This window comes from Miniopterus schreibersii, assembly GCF_964146895.1.
Source record: "Miniopterus schreibersii genome assembly, chromosome: 12".
In the NCBI taxonomy this organism is placed as follows: Eukaryota; Metazoa; Chordata; class Mammalia; order Chiroptera; family Miniopteridae; genus Miniopterus; species Miniopterus schreibersii.
Window position 1 is genome coordinate 69,165,893 of NC_138112.1, and position 13,685 is coordinate 69,179,577.

The 13,685-nt window shown below is 52.0% G+C and overlaps 1 protein-coding gene across 1 annotated transcript; it reads left to right on the forward strand.

The window, feature by feature from the left end:
• Positions 1-762: 762 nt before the first annotated feature.
• On the forward strand, positions 763-9,075 carry LOC308564783 (solute carrier family 22 member 20-like; the record flags this gene model as incomplete). The annotated part of the gene is given in 11 exon segments (XM_081153470.1): positions 763-1,137; positions 1,211-1,314; positions 1,906-2,060; positions 3,110-3,278; positions 3,872-3,995; positions 4,571-4,686; positions 5,699-5,913; positions 7,858-7,991; positions 7,993-8,049; positions 8,052-8,350; positions 8,982-9,075. Coding segments are annotated over 11 exon segments (1,842 nt in total).
• Positions 9,076-13,685: the final 4,610 nt, after the last annotated feature.

Consider the following 13,685-nt stretch of genomic DNA (forward strand, 5'->3'; position numbering starts at 1 on the left):
TGAAGTGGGAGCCACAAACTAGGACAGCGTGTGCAGGGCAAAGGCTGATGGAGCCCAGGCGCGGGGGGGTGGGAGGTGCCTTCGGCTGCTGTGAGCCCCAGGTGGCGCCCTGAGTGGCAGACTGCCTTGACTCTGCCCACCACAGGCTGGCACAGGGCCTGGAGTGGGCCATCCTGAGCCTGTGTCTGGCCTTTGCAAGTCCCTGGTCCTGGTCCTGCTGGCCTTGATGTCCTCAGTAAAGAGGGTTGGCCCATTGCTGCCTGGGAGCCTTGCTGGTTGTGAGAGGGCCAGGTTGCTGGATGTAAGGGGGTATGGGAGGCGGGTGCACTGGTCCCGTCCTCTGAGTTCTCTGTATGGAGTTTTTTTGGTGAGAGGGTTGGAACATCTTGGGGCTGGATGATCTGGGGGCCCTACCCCCCACAAAACCCCATTCAAAAGAAAGGAGTCCTCCGGTGAGGGCAGCAGGCAAGCAGGGCAGCTGGGCCTGCAGATCTGGGCAAGGGCTGTGAGCCCTCTGGGACACTTGCTTTTCTAAGGGGGGTGAGAGATTGAACAATCTAGGAGAAAGGGTCTGGAGGGCGGGGAGCCCTGTAGACATGGGGACACCTGAGGCCTCCTGTGAGGTGTAATTAGACCCCTCTGAGCTGCCAGACACAGCATCTGCGGTCCTAACCCTGGGCGTGTTCTTCTACCTCCCGGGCCCCTTCCCAGTCCCTTTACATAAGGCCCCTGAAGGCTGGGCCTCCGGTCAGGCCTGAGGCCATGGCCTTCACAGACCTGCTGGATGCCCTGGGCGGTGTGGGCCGCTTCCAGCTCGTCTACACAGCCCTGCTGCTGCTGCCCTGCAGCCTGCTGGCCTGCCACAACTTCCTGCAGAACTTCACGGCTGCCGTGCCCCGCCACCATTGCCTTGGCCCTGCCGAACATACCGCAGGCACCACCAACGACTCCGAGGCCTGGCTGAGGGCCACCATACCCTTGGACCAGCTTGGGGCTCCCGAGCAATGCCGGCGCTTCACGGAGCCTCAGTGGGCTCTCTTGAGCCCCAACACCTCAGTGCATGGGGCAGCCACAGAGAGCTGCAAGGACGGCTGGGTCTATGACCACAGCGTTTTCCCATCCACCATCGTGACGGAGGTCCGTGGGGCCGGGGTGGCGTGGGGAGCTGCTGCCCGAGGCCCAGGCTGAAGTGTCCCTCTCTCCCCTGCAGTGGAATCTGGTGTGTGAAGCCCGCACCCTCCGCGACCTGGCTCAGTCCATCTACATGGCTGGGGTGCTGGTGGGCGCCGCTGTGTTTGGCAGCCTTGCGGACAGGTGAGCTTTTGGGGCCGAGGTCACAGCCAACCAGCCCAGGCTGCAACCCCCCCAGCCTCTTCATTCATTTTTCTTTATTAATGTTTATTCATGTGTTTGCAGATTAATAATCATATAAGACGTTCACGTTATTCAAAATTCCAGAAGGCATGAGAGTTTGCAGGGAAGCGTCCGTCTCCCACTGCTACCCGCCTCCAGTAGCTTCTGGGGGCGGCTTGGTTCGCATGTACCTCACTAGAGACATTTCATGCAGCGCCAGCAAAGGCGTGTATACGCTGCGTCCCGCTCTTCCTCCCCGGCCACAGCCACGCCTGGTTCCGCGCCTGGCTTTTCCTCCCCTCAGGGCGCGTGTTCCTTCAGAAAGTGCTTCCGGCCCCCCCTGCTGTCCTGCTGTCCCACTGTAGGGATGAGTCAGAACCGGCTATAAGGCCCCAACGATAGGCTGCGGTCCCCCTAGAGAGAAGCCCAGAGGATGAGTGGTTCTGCCATGGAGGGGTGGCTTCGGGTGGCAGTGGGGCAGGAGAGCTTTGTCTCACCCTCCTTTGACAATCCCTGTGGGGGACCCTAACGCTGTGCCCACGGCCGGCTCAGGCTGGGCCGCAAGGGCCCGCTGGTCTGGTCTTACCTGCAGCTGGCAGTGTCGGGGGCGGCCGCAGCGTACTTCAGCTCCTTCAGTGCCTACTGCGTCTTCCGGTTCCTGATGGGCATGACCTTCTCGGGCATCATCCTCAACTCCCTCTCTCTGGGTGAGTCCAGCCGAGGAGGGGCTGGGAGGGGGGTCGTGGAAGGTGGCAGGGCAGCCCCATCGTCAATTGTACCTGTTTCCTTGTGTGGGTTTCTCACCCCGTGACCTCGGCTCAGAACCTCCCAGCGGGGTCATGACAGGCCTGGGCCCTCAGTGGGGCCCCACCAGCAGCGAGCCGTGGGCCCTGGGGTGTGACTTGCCATCAGTAAGCTGAAGGGGTTGCTTTTATTTTCTGTGTGAATCAGTCAACAACCACTACTTACTAAACACCTACTGTGTGCCAGGCTCTCAGTGTGGGGACACAGAAGTGAGGTGAGACACAGCGGTCCCCAGGGCTGCAGGCAACCCTGAGATGATGTGAATCCAAAAAGGGTGGGGTTCACCCGGGCTGCACAGGTGGGGGCTCCACATCAGTTTGTTGTGGCTGCCTCGTAAGAGGGTGTTGTGACTTACTTACCAGCCTCTTGGGATGCACACTTAGGTTGTTTCCAAGCTTCGCTATTTACAAAGAAACCAGGTAATTAAGAATCATGATATTTTCTTTTCTATCAGCTGTTTACATCTGTTTGTTTCGTTGGTTAGTTGGTTGGTTTTCTATTGATTTGTGAGAACTTTTCCAATTTCAGGGAAATTCACCCTTTATCTGTTGAGTTACATTTTTTTCTTTGTCTTTTCTGTTTTTATGACATTACTTATGATAAGGTGTGTTTTTTTGTTTTTTTTTAAATGCAGACGCTTCTTATTTTTATGAAGTCAAGTTTATTGCTTCGAGGTTTCATGACATTCTTAGAAAAGCCTTTCCTGACTCGAAGATTTAAAAAAACACCCTATCACAATGTCTTCTGATACGTTTGTGGTTTTGTTGTTTAATTTGGGTCTTTGGTCCATCTGGAATTTCCCTGAGTGTAAGGAGTGAGGTCAGGGGTCCTTTCTCTGTGCCTCTGGGGGTCTCTGAGATAATTAACCTCAAGGGACCACAGTCACTACAGAGGGGGTGGGAGAACTGCCCCTGGGTGGAGAGTCCTCTGAGCCTGCTGTGTTTTCCCGCAGTTGTGGAGTGGATGCCCACCCGGGGCCGGACCGTGGCAGGCGTCCTGCTGGGGTTCTCCTTCACCCTGGGCCAGCTCATCCTGGCCGGTGTGGCCTACCTGATCCGCCCCTGGCGGTGGCTGCAGTTCGCCGTCTCTGTTCCTTTCCTCATCTTTTCCCTCTATTCTTGGTGCGTCCTGAGCAGAATGGGTGGGGGAGGGTGCACCTGTGTGGCCGACCTGTCCCTCTAGGAGGCTGGGGGTGTGCAGTGACTGGGATTCGCTATGAGTGGTAGGGATACAAAGGAGGGTGGGGCTCGTGGGGCCACAGGCTCCCAAGTATGTGTGTGGCTATGGGGAAGCCCTGGAAAAATCCTTGACCTTAGCATGGGGTTCCAGAAAAATCTGAGTGCTTTTGCCTTTATGAACTCCATTGTGTCTCACGACCACCTCCTGGCACTTTATAGGAAGGGACCTGAGACACAGTCAAGGGAGGGTCCATGATTTATTCAAGGCCACACACAGGGATCAGATCCAGATTCAAAACCGGATCTGTCCAAGTCCCAGTTCCCAAGTAGTCTCTAAGTGCCCTCAGTGATTCCCTGTCTGATGTGTTGCAAAAAAGGGAAGCTGGCATGTCCCCCAGTCTTCCCGATTCTGCAGATGGCAGGATGTTTCACCTTCGTTAAGGTCTGAAAGAGGGCAAGCAACGGTGTGTTTGGGTTTGGGGAATGGAGTGAGTTCCACTCAGCCTGGGTCAGTCTCGATGTTCTCTTGGTCCCAGGTGGCTGCCAGAGTCATCCCGGTGGCTCCTCCTCCACGGCAGGTCCCAGCTGGCGGTGCAGAACCTGCGGAAGGTGGCGGCGCTGAACGGCAGGAGGGAGGAAGGGGAAAGGCTGACCCAGGAGGTAGGCGGGTGGGCGGAAGGAGGGCAGGGACAGGTTCAGCCTTGCTGGCGGCCTCGAGATGTGCTGGGGTTTAGCAGATCCCGGGCTCACCCGCCATCCAGGTGAAGAGGCTGGGACTGAACAGCGGGGAGAGTTCCTGTGAGGCAGAGGTGTTGAACCAGCGAGTGGCTGTGTGATTGGGGTAGAAATGTCAGCTGCTCTGTTCATCAGACTCTGTCTGTGCAATGGGGAAACAACCCCATTCACACTGACATCCAGCCAAAATGTAAATAAAATAATAAAATGAAAATATTAAAGCAGAGATCATAAAGTAAAATTATTGAAGAATTAATAAAAGTACCATTTATTACATATGCTAATTATGATAAGATGCCATTTATTATAAATAAGTACCATTTATTGAGCCCCATGCTAGGCACTCTGCTAAGGACTTTACATACATGATCTTACTTAATGTCTCACTTTTGCTTTTGAGAAAACCGACTGTGGCCCTCCTCTCCTGGATGAAGGGATCCCCAGCAGGGAAGTAGGGTCTCAGATCCCTCTCTTCCCCTGACTGAGCTTTCTTTGCCCAGGTGGTGAGCTCCTACATCCAGAGTGAGTTTACAAGTGCCCGCACCTCCAACTCGGTCTTGGACCTCTTCCGAACCCTGGCCATCCGCAAGGTCACCTGCTGTCTCATGGTGGTCTGGTAGGTGACGGGCTCATGCCCAAGACTTTGACCCAAGGTACAGATACAACTTTTGTCCCCACTCACTAATTCTTAAATCCACTTAATACAATGAGCAGGTGAGCCTAGTGAATTTAATCCTGCTCTGAACCCTTTCTCCAGGGTCCTCTGGCCCTCTGCTGGGTGCTAAGATGTGGCCATGGATGAGACATCCATGCTGACCTAGGGACTCCGCATCTGGGCAGTGGGTCTCACCTGGGTGGGGGCACATACTGGAAGCATCTGGTAGCTTGTCTCGGAATGCACCATGTCTCATTCTGATATGACCTTGCGGCTCTCCAAGGGATTCTGGGACGTGTCCCACTCTGGAAAAGCACTCATGGGTCCAGAAGGAGACAGGAAAACAATAATTTCCATAAGGTATGACAAGTGTCCCAGTCACAGTTCTCCTGATTGGGGCTGTTGAGGGCTTCATGCAGGGGGCGACATTTGGGTGCGTTTTAAAAGACGGTTAATAGAGATTGCCAGGTAAACAGAAAGAAATTCCTTCCTAACAGGTACACAGATAGGCATGAAGATGTGAAGTGGATACAAACACAAAGGCAACCCCCTAGCTGTTAGCACAGACTAGAAGCTAGAGAATCCCAAGGGAAGGGGCTTTTTTTTAAATTCCATTTGCTTGACCGGATGTCCTGGACATTAAAATAATAGGAGCTGATATTTCTGAAGCATGGACTGCAGGCTACACACTCCCTGTGCTCTGGAGCAGACCCGGGCACTGTCTTTAGTGGTAGCCAGCTGGGCTCAGGTAGACCAGCCTCCTGTGCCTGTTTCCTACTTATGCACCTGCCCCTAAGGCCCCTAAGGACTAAAAGTTGACAGGTGAACCCACACCTGGCCCCCAGAAGTATTCAGGGAAAGAGCTTGTTCTCTTATTTGAGTTTGGGGCTGTCCCCTGTGTGCTGGAAATGTGGGATTGTGCCGCACTCTGGACCTTCCCAAGCAGGACTGACTGCTCTGCCGCCTCTCCCAGGTTCTCCAACTCCATGGCTTACTACGGCCTGGCCATGGACCTGCAGAAGTTTGGGCTCAGCGTCTACCTGGTACAGGTCCTGTTCGGGGTCATAGACATCCCGGCCATGCTGGTGGCCACCACCACCATGGTTCACGTGGGCCGCCGAGCCACAGTGGCCTCCTTCCTCATCCTGGCTGGGCTTGTGGTGATTGCCAACATATTTGTGCCAGAAGGTGAGCCACGGCTTCTGCATTACTGCCTAGGAGTCTCCGGGGTCTGGGGTCTGGTGGGCAACAAATACAAGGGAACCAGGTTGAGGGACATTCTTCTGGATCTGGAAAGAAAATGACTGTCGATCAGTAGGGTTTTATTAAGCACTCGGTGCCCAGTATCATGCGTCATGGTAAATGCCCTCAAAGCACTTACCATCTGGGCAGGGATGTTAGGCTGATGCATAAAGTCAACCAAAGTGCCGGCTGGTGTGTGGCCGCCTGGAGCCTGGCCAGGCAGCGTTTCAGGGGCTGAGAAGTTCAAGTTTGAACCTCAGCTGCTGGCCCTGGAACAGTGATTTGCAAACCTGCCTGTAACTATTGCCACCTGGAGACCTTTGAAAACTCCCAGTGCCCAGGGGCTCCAGGCCAGTGCAGTTAGTCTCAGGAGTGGGACCCAACCCTTAGGATTTAAAAAACTGTCCAGTGATTCCAGCAAGAAGCCAGGGTTGAGTATCACAGTCCAGAGTGTGTGCTAAGCCAAGGGCTCGCTGTGACAACCACGGCCTTGGGGAGGTTGTCTGACTTCTCTGTGCTTCAGTTCCTCCCTATGAAATGGGTAGATTATTACTATTGGTATTTTGACAAATTTCTTCCAATCTTTTCTACTATTTATTGATTCCGTATTTTATATAATCAAGATGCTATTATATACATATATGTGCACACAATAATATAAAAAGGATTACTACACATGTGTACGTGTGTGTATCATATATAATGTACCCTTTTTCTCATTTTTGTTACATTGAAATATGCTTTTCCATGTTTTAACACAAACATGCTTTTCCATGTTAGTACGAATGTTTCATGACCCTGATTTTATATTGCTATATAATGTTCCATCTAGCTTGGTGTTTTTCAACCCTGGCTTCAGATTAGACTGTCCTGGGGACTTTAAAAAAATTACCCAAACTTGAGCCTAGCCCCAGGAGGCTTTGGTATAATAGAGATGGGCAGGGCCCAGGGGTGGGTGTTTGATAAAATGTCCCCTCCCAGTTGCAGTGCAGCTGGAGCTGCCACCCAAGGACATGCCGTGATTTCCCTGCCCGTTGCCTCATGTTGGACATGGACACTGGGGCTGTGCTCTTTTTCATTTTTCTTTTTATTTTTTTTAATCCTCACCAAGGATGTTTTTTCCATCGCTTTTGAGAGAGAGTGAAAGGGAGACAGAGAGATAGAAACATGGATGTGAGAGAGACTCATCGATTGGTTGCCTCCTGCTCACACACCGACTGGGGCAGGGGATGGAGCCTGCAAACTGAGGCACGTGCCCTTGGCCAGAATCGAACTCAGGACCCTCCAGTCTGCGGGCCGACGCTCTAACCACTGAGCAAGACTGGCCAGGGCGGGGGCTGTGCTGTTTAAAACCAGCAGCATGACACGCATATTAATAACGGTAGTAACAGCAGACATTAGTGAGCGCTGAGCACCTTGCACTCATGACATCATGTCAACTGAATGACCAGCCTGTGAGCAGGTGCTGGTGTTTTCCTCATTTTATAGATGAGGGGGACTGGGAGGCTCAGAGAGGTCAAGCAACAGTGTCCAACGTCACCTATCTGGGTCAGAGCTGGGGTTTGAACCCAATCCTAACTCCAAAGCTTGTTCTGGCGTCCCAGCAGGGCTTGGTGACAGATGCAAATAAGGGAAGAAGGAAGCAGAGGTCAGAGAAGGGCAGTGTGGGGACTCTGGGTCCCAGGTGGGGGACATGAGGTGGTGGAAACCCCGGTTCACCCCCTCTAGGTTCTGGGCCGCCTGCCCTCCTCGGCTGTGCCCACCACTCACCCTAAGCCTCCCTGTCTCCTCCCCCATTCCCCCCCCTCCCATGCCCCCTCCCCCACTATCCCTGCTCCCTGCTCCCTTTGGGCTCTGAGCCACCCTCCCACAGCTCTATCCGCCCCGCAGATATGCAAACCCTGCGCACGGCCCAGGCAGCGCTGGGCAAAGGCTGCCTGGCCAGCTCCTTCATCTGCGTGTACTTGTTCACGGGAGAGCTGTACCCCACAGAGATCAGGTGGGTCTGTAGGGGGAGGCAGAGGAGCTCCTGCCCCAAACTGGAAGCCCCTGGCACTCCAGGTTGACACCTTCTGGGCTTGCTGAGGCAGGTCTCACCTTTCTGCTCTGCCCCCCTGGCATTCCCTGCCCTCTGGGGGTCCAGGCCACGGCCACTGACCTGTCCATACTCCTCGGACAGGCAGATGGGGATGGGCTTCGTCTCGATCAACGCCCGCCTCGGGGGTCTGGCTGCGCCCCTGGTCACCGCAGTCGGGGAGTTCAGTGCCATCCTGCCGCCTGTGGCCTTTGGGGCCACCTCCATCCTGGCCGGGCTGGCTGTCTGCTTCCTGGCTGAGACCCGCAACACACCCCTGGTGGAGACCATTGAGATGATGGAGAGGAGGTGAGGGGCCTCTGGGCACAGCCAGGTGGGGGTGACCAAACAGGCTGTGATGTCCACGAAACAACACAGGGGCAGAGTGTCCTGTGGCTGCTGCTGAAACGTGGCGGCTGAGTGAGAGCAGGGCACTGCCAGGCCTACCTCCTCCATCGGGGAGGCCTCGCTTTCACAGGACAGACCCGACGAATGGTGCAATAGAAATGAGAGCCAGCCGCAGAGCAGGAGCGGGGAGGTGAGCCGGTGCAAAGCCTGGCGGAGGGGTGGGGGTGACTCAGCTTCCGGCCAACAGAACAGGGGACCCCGTCAATGACTTTTTCTTCCCAGTTCCTTGGGGAAAGTGGAGCTCTCTTAGCAAGTAGCACTACAGACATTTCTCTCGTGGGTTTCCTTAGAGGTGACTGAGCTAGCTGACAGCATTGCCCATAACAGTGTTTCTAAAATAAGTGCCAGAGGCTTCTAGAAGCATTTCTCAGCAACAGTGGGCTCAATGAAGACCCTCAGTTTTGGGGACAGTGGAGACATGTCTTGTGCGTGGCACAAACACACCCTTGAACGTTAGGCCCGTATCCCCTGCCCCTCACCGCCTCCCTTCTACTTTCTGTGTCATTTTTTGTGTGCCTCTTAATTTCCACAGAGCCAAAGGCCTTTCAGAGAAGGGCGCAGGAGGGAGGAGTGAAGGCATTTCTCTTCAGCAGCTGGGGGCTTCTCCCCTCATGGAGACCATCTAAGGTGTCAGAGCCCAGCACGTACTGGCAGCACCTTGGCTGGTGTCCAGGCTTCCTGGTGCTGACCGGGGACGAGATTGGCCAAGGACCCTGGTGGCTCTGCCAGCCCATGTCAAAGAGCCGCCTGCAAGCCAGGGAGGAACAAGACCAGTAGCCACTGATGTCACAAACGTACAGAAAGTCAGGAGAAGCCATGCCCAGGGACCGAAGGAGGGACTTTTCCTTTCCTATCTCCGACTCTGCCCCTTAAAACCTCTCTGTTCATTCTTGTTCCCCCTGAAAACTGCATCTTTGCAGGGTTAAGGTGACATTTCTGTCCCGGGGTGCCCCTGAAACAGCCCCGCCCACTTGCCCTTGGGGGGCTTGGAGAACTCACCGTGCTCCATGTAAGAGCTTTGCTCTCTCCTGCCTTATGGGATCAGAGCTCTCTCCCCTGTGTGACACTTCGAGGGCAAATGTCTCCGTGCCAGAGCCTTCTTGCCCCTGCAGTGGGCCTCACAGATGGTACCGCTCAGTACATAGTGGGTGAATAAATGATGAGGCTGATCTCGGGCAGCGAAGAGGGACCTCTACCCATTGTCGCGTCCCTAACAATACCACTTTGCAGAAGACATACAGAGGGGTGGCTCCCTGGTATGGCACAGCGACCTTCTGACCTCAGATCCGTTTCCAGCCCAGATGTTGGATGTGTGCCTGCACGCCTGACCTTGACCTTCACCAAAATTCAGATTAGATTCATGAGGGATTCAAATGCTGGCCCATTGGGGGGCCTTGGGCAGTTTCCTTGTCTAACCCCTTCCTCCTGGAGTTGTAAGGGAATCAAATAAGATAAATGCTCAGTTCCCTACAGTCCAAGGAAAAGCACAATCTAGGAAAGAAGTAGGACTGTCATAGTTTGGGCAGGAAACACCGCAACCTGCCGTTTCGCCAAGGTCTGTCTTTCAGCAGCTTAGCCCTTGGAACAGAGCTTGGGTGAAACTGCCCTGGAAGCTGCCCCTGGCCTGCATGCAGCGAGCCTCAGTCCCTCCCGCAGATGTAGCCTCTCTCAGCAATCCCGTACCTGAGCTCTCCTTCTGAATTGTTCCCGACTCACAGCTCTCAGCAGATCAGTGAAGTTGAAAGCAGAGGGCTGTGGGGCCTGGTCATACAGTAAGATTGACTTTCGGAGTCACCTCTCAGGGAGCACTCCCTGACCTCCCCTTCATAACAACACCTGCCAACAACTACTCGATCCACTTTCTAACATTATTTGGGTTTTGACAAATATTTTAAAGTTGTTTGGGGTTACAGTGTTCTGAATCTGGAATCTAGATTTAGTCTGTACTGTTCAATGCGACTGCTATTGGCCACCTGTGGTTACTGAGATTGCAATTGAAATTAATTTAAGTAACATTTAAAAGTCAGTTCCTTAGTTTCACTAGCCACATACCAGGGCTCACTGGCCACATGTGGCTAGCAGCTACTGTATGGTATGGGCAGCCCAGATCTAGAACATCTCCACCATCACCCTGCTCTAGAAACTTCCTCTCCAGTCATCTCTGAGCACACGATCATCACCGCTGGGATATTAGTGTCCAATTGTTGAAGAAGCCCCAGGCATAAAACCTCCTTCATTTGCAAGGGAACGCCTCTTGCAATGAATCTTGATTACTTTTAAAAAATAAGGAAATGTATGAAGAATATGACTTTTCTGGGGTGATTTCCTACTACTTTTAGATGGAAGTCTAGAGCAGTTCTGAGTAAGAAAGGATGACTACACAAAATTTAAAAAAATAAGGAAAAACCCCACCAAAACCACAGCTTAAATAATGCTACCATTGTTATCTCTTCGGGACAGACTTTCATCAGCTGGCAGGCCCCAGGGCCACTTCTCTCTTCAGCAGGCACTCAGGGGCAGACCAAGGTCAGTTGTCATAGTCCACACCCAGCCCTACCTGGAGAGAGAACCCAGCCCAGTCTCCTGGTTCCCCAGGCAGGGCGTTTTCTGGCACACCCTTCCGCTCCCCTAGGCCAGCGGTGGGTCTCAGGACTTGGTGAGGTTTTAATATAGACCCATGGAGCAGAAATGGAGCAGCTGAGAAGCCCAAGTGAAGCGGAGGGCAGCCAGCTCATGTGGTCCTGGCCCAGTGCTGGCTTCAAGCAAAGGGCCCCTCTGCCATTAGCCGGGAATGGCTGTGAACACCCGGCTTCACGCACCGGACCCTACGCTCAGCAGGGCCCCACATTTTGTTCAATGCGCTGCTACCATCCTGAAATTCTTAATCATTTTGAACAGGGAGACCTGCATTTTCATTTTGCACTGGGCCTCTCCAATTAGGAAGCTGGGCTTGTCTGCACACAGTGAGTGGGGAGAGCCCAGCTTGGGTTGCAGAGCCACCCCAGGAACTCAGGCATTTAGGGGTAAATGCTTGCTTGTTGCAGATACATCACTATTCAGAGAAACCGATGACACATAACAAAAATTTCTGTGTAGTCACTTTGTTTTACCTTAATGTTGACAGTTTATTCTCTTCCCAAACTTTTGCCTAACTTGATGTAAACAGGTAAAAACTAAGAACTGACAGATTCCTTAATGTCCATTTGAAGCAAAAGTTTCAATGTTTGAAAGTAAATCCAATCAGCAAACTTGTAATAATTTTTCATTCAACATGCCAAACGAGATAGTGTTCTTTATCAGAAAGCCGTACCACATGCAATACATTTTTTTAAAAAAGGTTTTAAAATTGATTTTTAGAGAGAAAGGGAGAGAGAGAGAGAGAAACCCACACCCTTGGCTTTCCCTTCAGTGAGTGCTAAAGAGAGAAGCAGGGTCCATCTTGCATGTTCACATGATCCATAGAGACCCACTCAGCTCCCACCATGTCGCCTATAAGGACAAGATAAACAGCAAAAACTAGCGCTGTTTCCACCCTGGTTCTGGAAGGACAGTTAACACCACAACTGAAAGAATGTCTAGATGCTAAGAACCGTCCACGTGGAGAACAGGGCTGCGAAAGTGAGGGAAAGCACGACTGATGTCATTTCCACTTTTTTCCTTTTGTACACAGTACTGCCCGAAGAAACAAGTCCCCTTTTCTTCCTAAATTCCCACAGTAGAGAGTACTTAATTCTATTAAAACATGCAAGGGGGGGCCGGCCCGCGTGGCTCAGCGGTTGAACGTCGACCTACGATCGAGGTTCGATTCCCAGTCAGGGCACATGCCCGGGTTGCGGGCTCGGTCCCCAGCAGGGCGTGCAGGAGGCAGCCGATCAATGACTCTCTCATCATTGATATTTCTATCTCTCGCTCTCCCTCTCCCTTCCTCTCTCTGAAATCAATAAAGATATATTAAAAATTAAAATTAAAAAACAACAACAAAAAAACAACATTGAAGGTAGCTGACCATAATCCAGGGCCACATAACCCATACACCACCTTGAGTGAACTTGAGAAAGGTGCCCCCTCCAGGCAGAAGCAGCTCCCTGGCACCCAGCTCCGAGAGTGAATGGTTGCTTTGTGCAAGTTAGAAAGATTCCCCCCCACCCCATCTCCACCCCCGGAGATACAGCTTCCCGGCAGGCTGCAGGGCTTGGCCAGCAGGCGTGGGCTTGATGTCAGCACCCTATCCCTACCCGTTTGGCCAAGCACCCTTGCTCAGCCAGCAGCCTGTACGACCGCGCTCAGGGGTTCTGCTTAATCACTAACCTTTCAGCCGCTCTACCACATGAGGAAAGCAATTTGCCTGCCTAATTCCTATCACGGGCAATGTACTGAATCTAAAAGTTGTTGGGGAGGATTTCCAGAATGATTCAAAGAGGAACAGGCAAAGATTTGGAAAAGCCTCTCTTACCCCCTTTCCTCTTACTCGAAATATGAATGCAATGGCTGAAATTCCAGAGGCCACTGTGGACTCAGAGGTGACCTTAAGGCTAAGTCGAGGACAGTGGAGCAGAAAAGATGGAAGGACCCAGTCTCAGATGAAGGTGATCAGTCCCGGCTGCTAAGATCTGGAATTATTTTATCTGACAGAGAAATAAACTTCTATTCTGTCCACGCCACTGTGATTCTGAGATTTGGCTGTATGTTTCAGATATAAAACCTATTTGATATACTACTTTAATCAAAACATTAGTATATTGACACAGAAAAGGCAGCAAATAAATCAGTAGAACAGAATTTAAAAATCCAGAAATACACTCAAGTATTTATGGAGACTTCATATATGAAAAGATGACAGTTCAGTGTTTTACTTACTAAGTGTAACTGATATGTGGGCTATTTGTCTGGAAGAAAAAACTAAATCGTCCCTTGTATCATAAAGGAAATTAATTCCAGGTAGATGAGAGATCTAAATTTAAATGTAAAGAAATTAAATTAATAACAGAAAATTTATTGGAATATTTACATAAGCTTAGGCTGAGGAGATCTTTACTAAGAAAGCAGAAAACCAAAAAGCCATAAAGGAAAAGAGAGACATAAAAATTGTAAAACTTTGGTAGGAAAAAACCCACAAAGTTAAAGGGCAGGTTGGGGAAAATATGTGTGCAACCCACCTGCTAATGGTATTGTCTATGGCAGGGTCTGCCAACATTTTCTATAAAGGGCCAGCTAGCAAGTATTTGAGGCTCAAGGT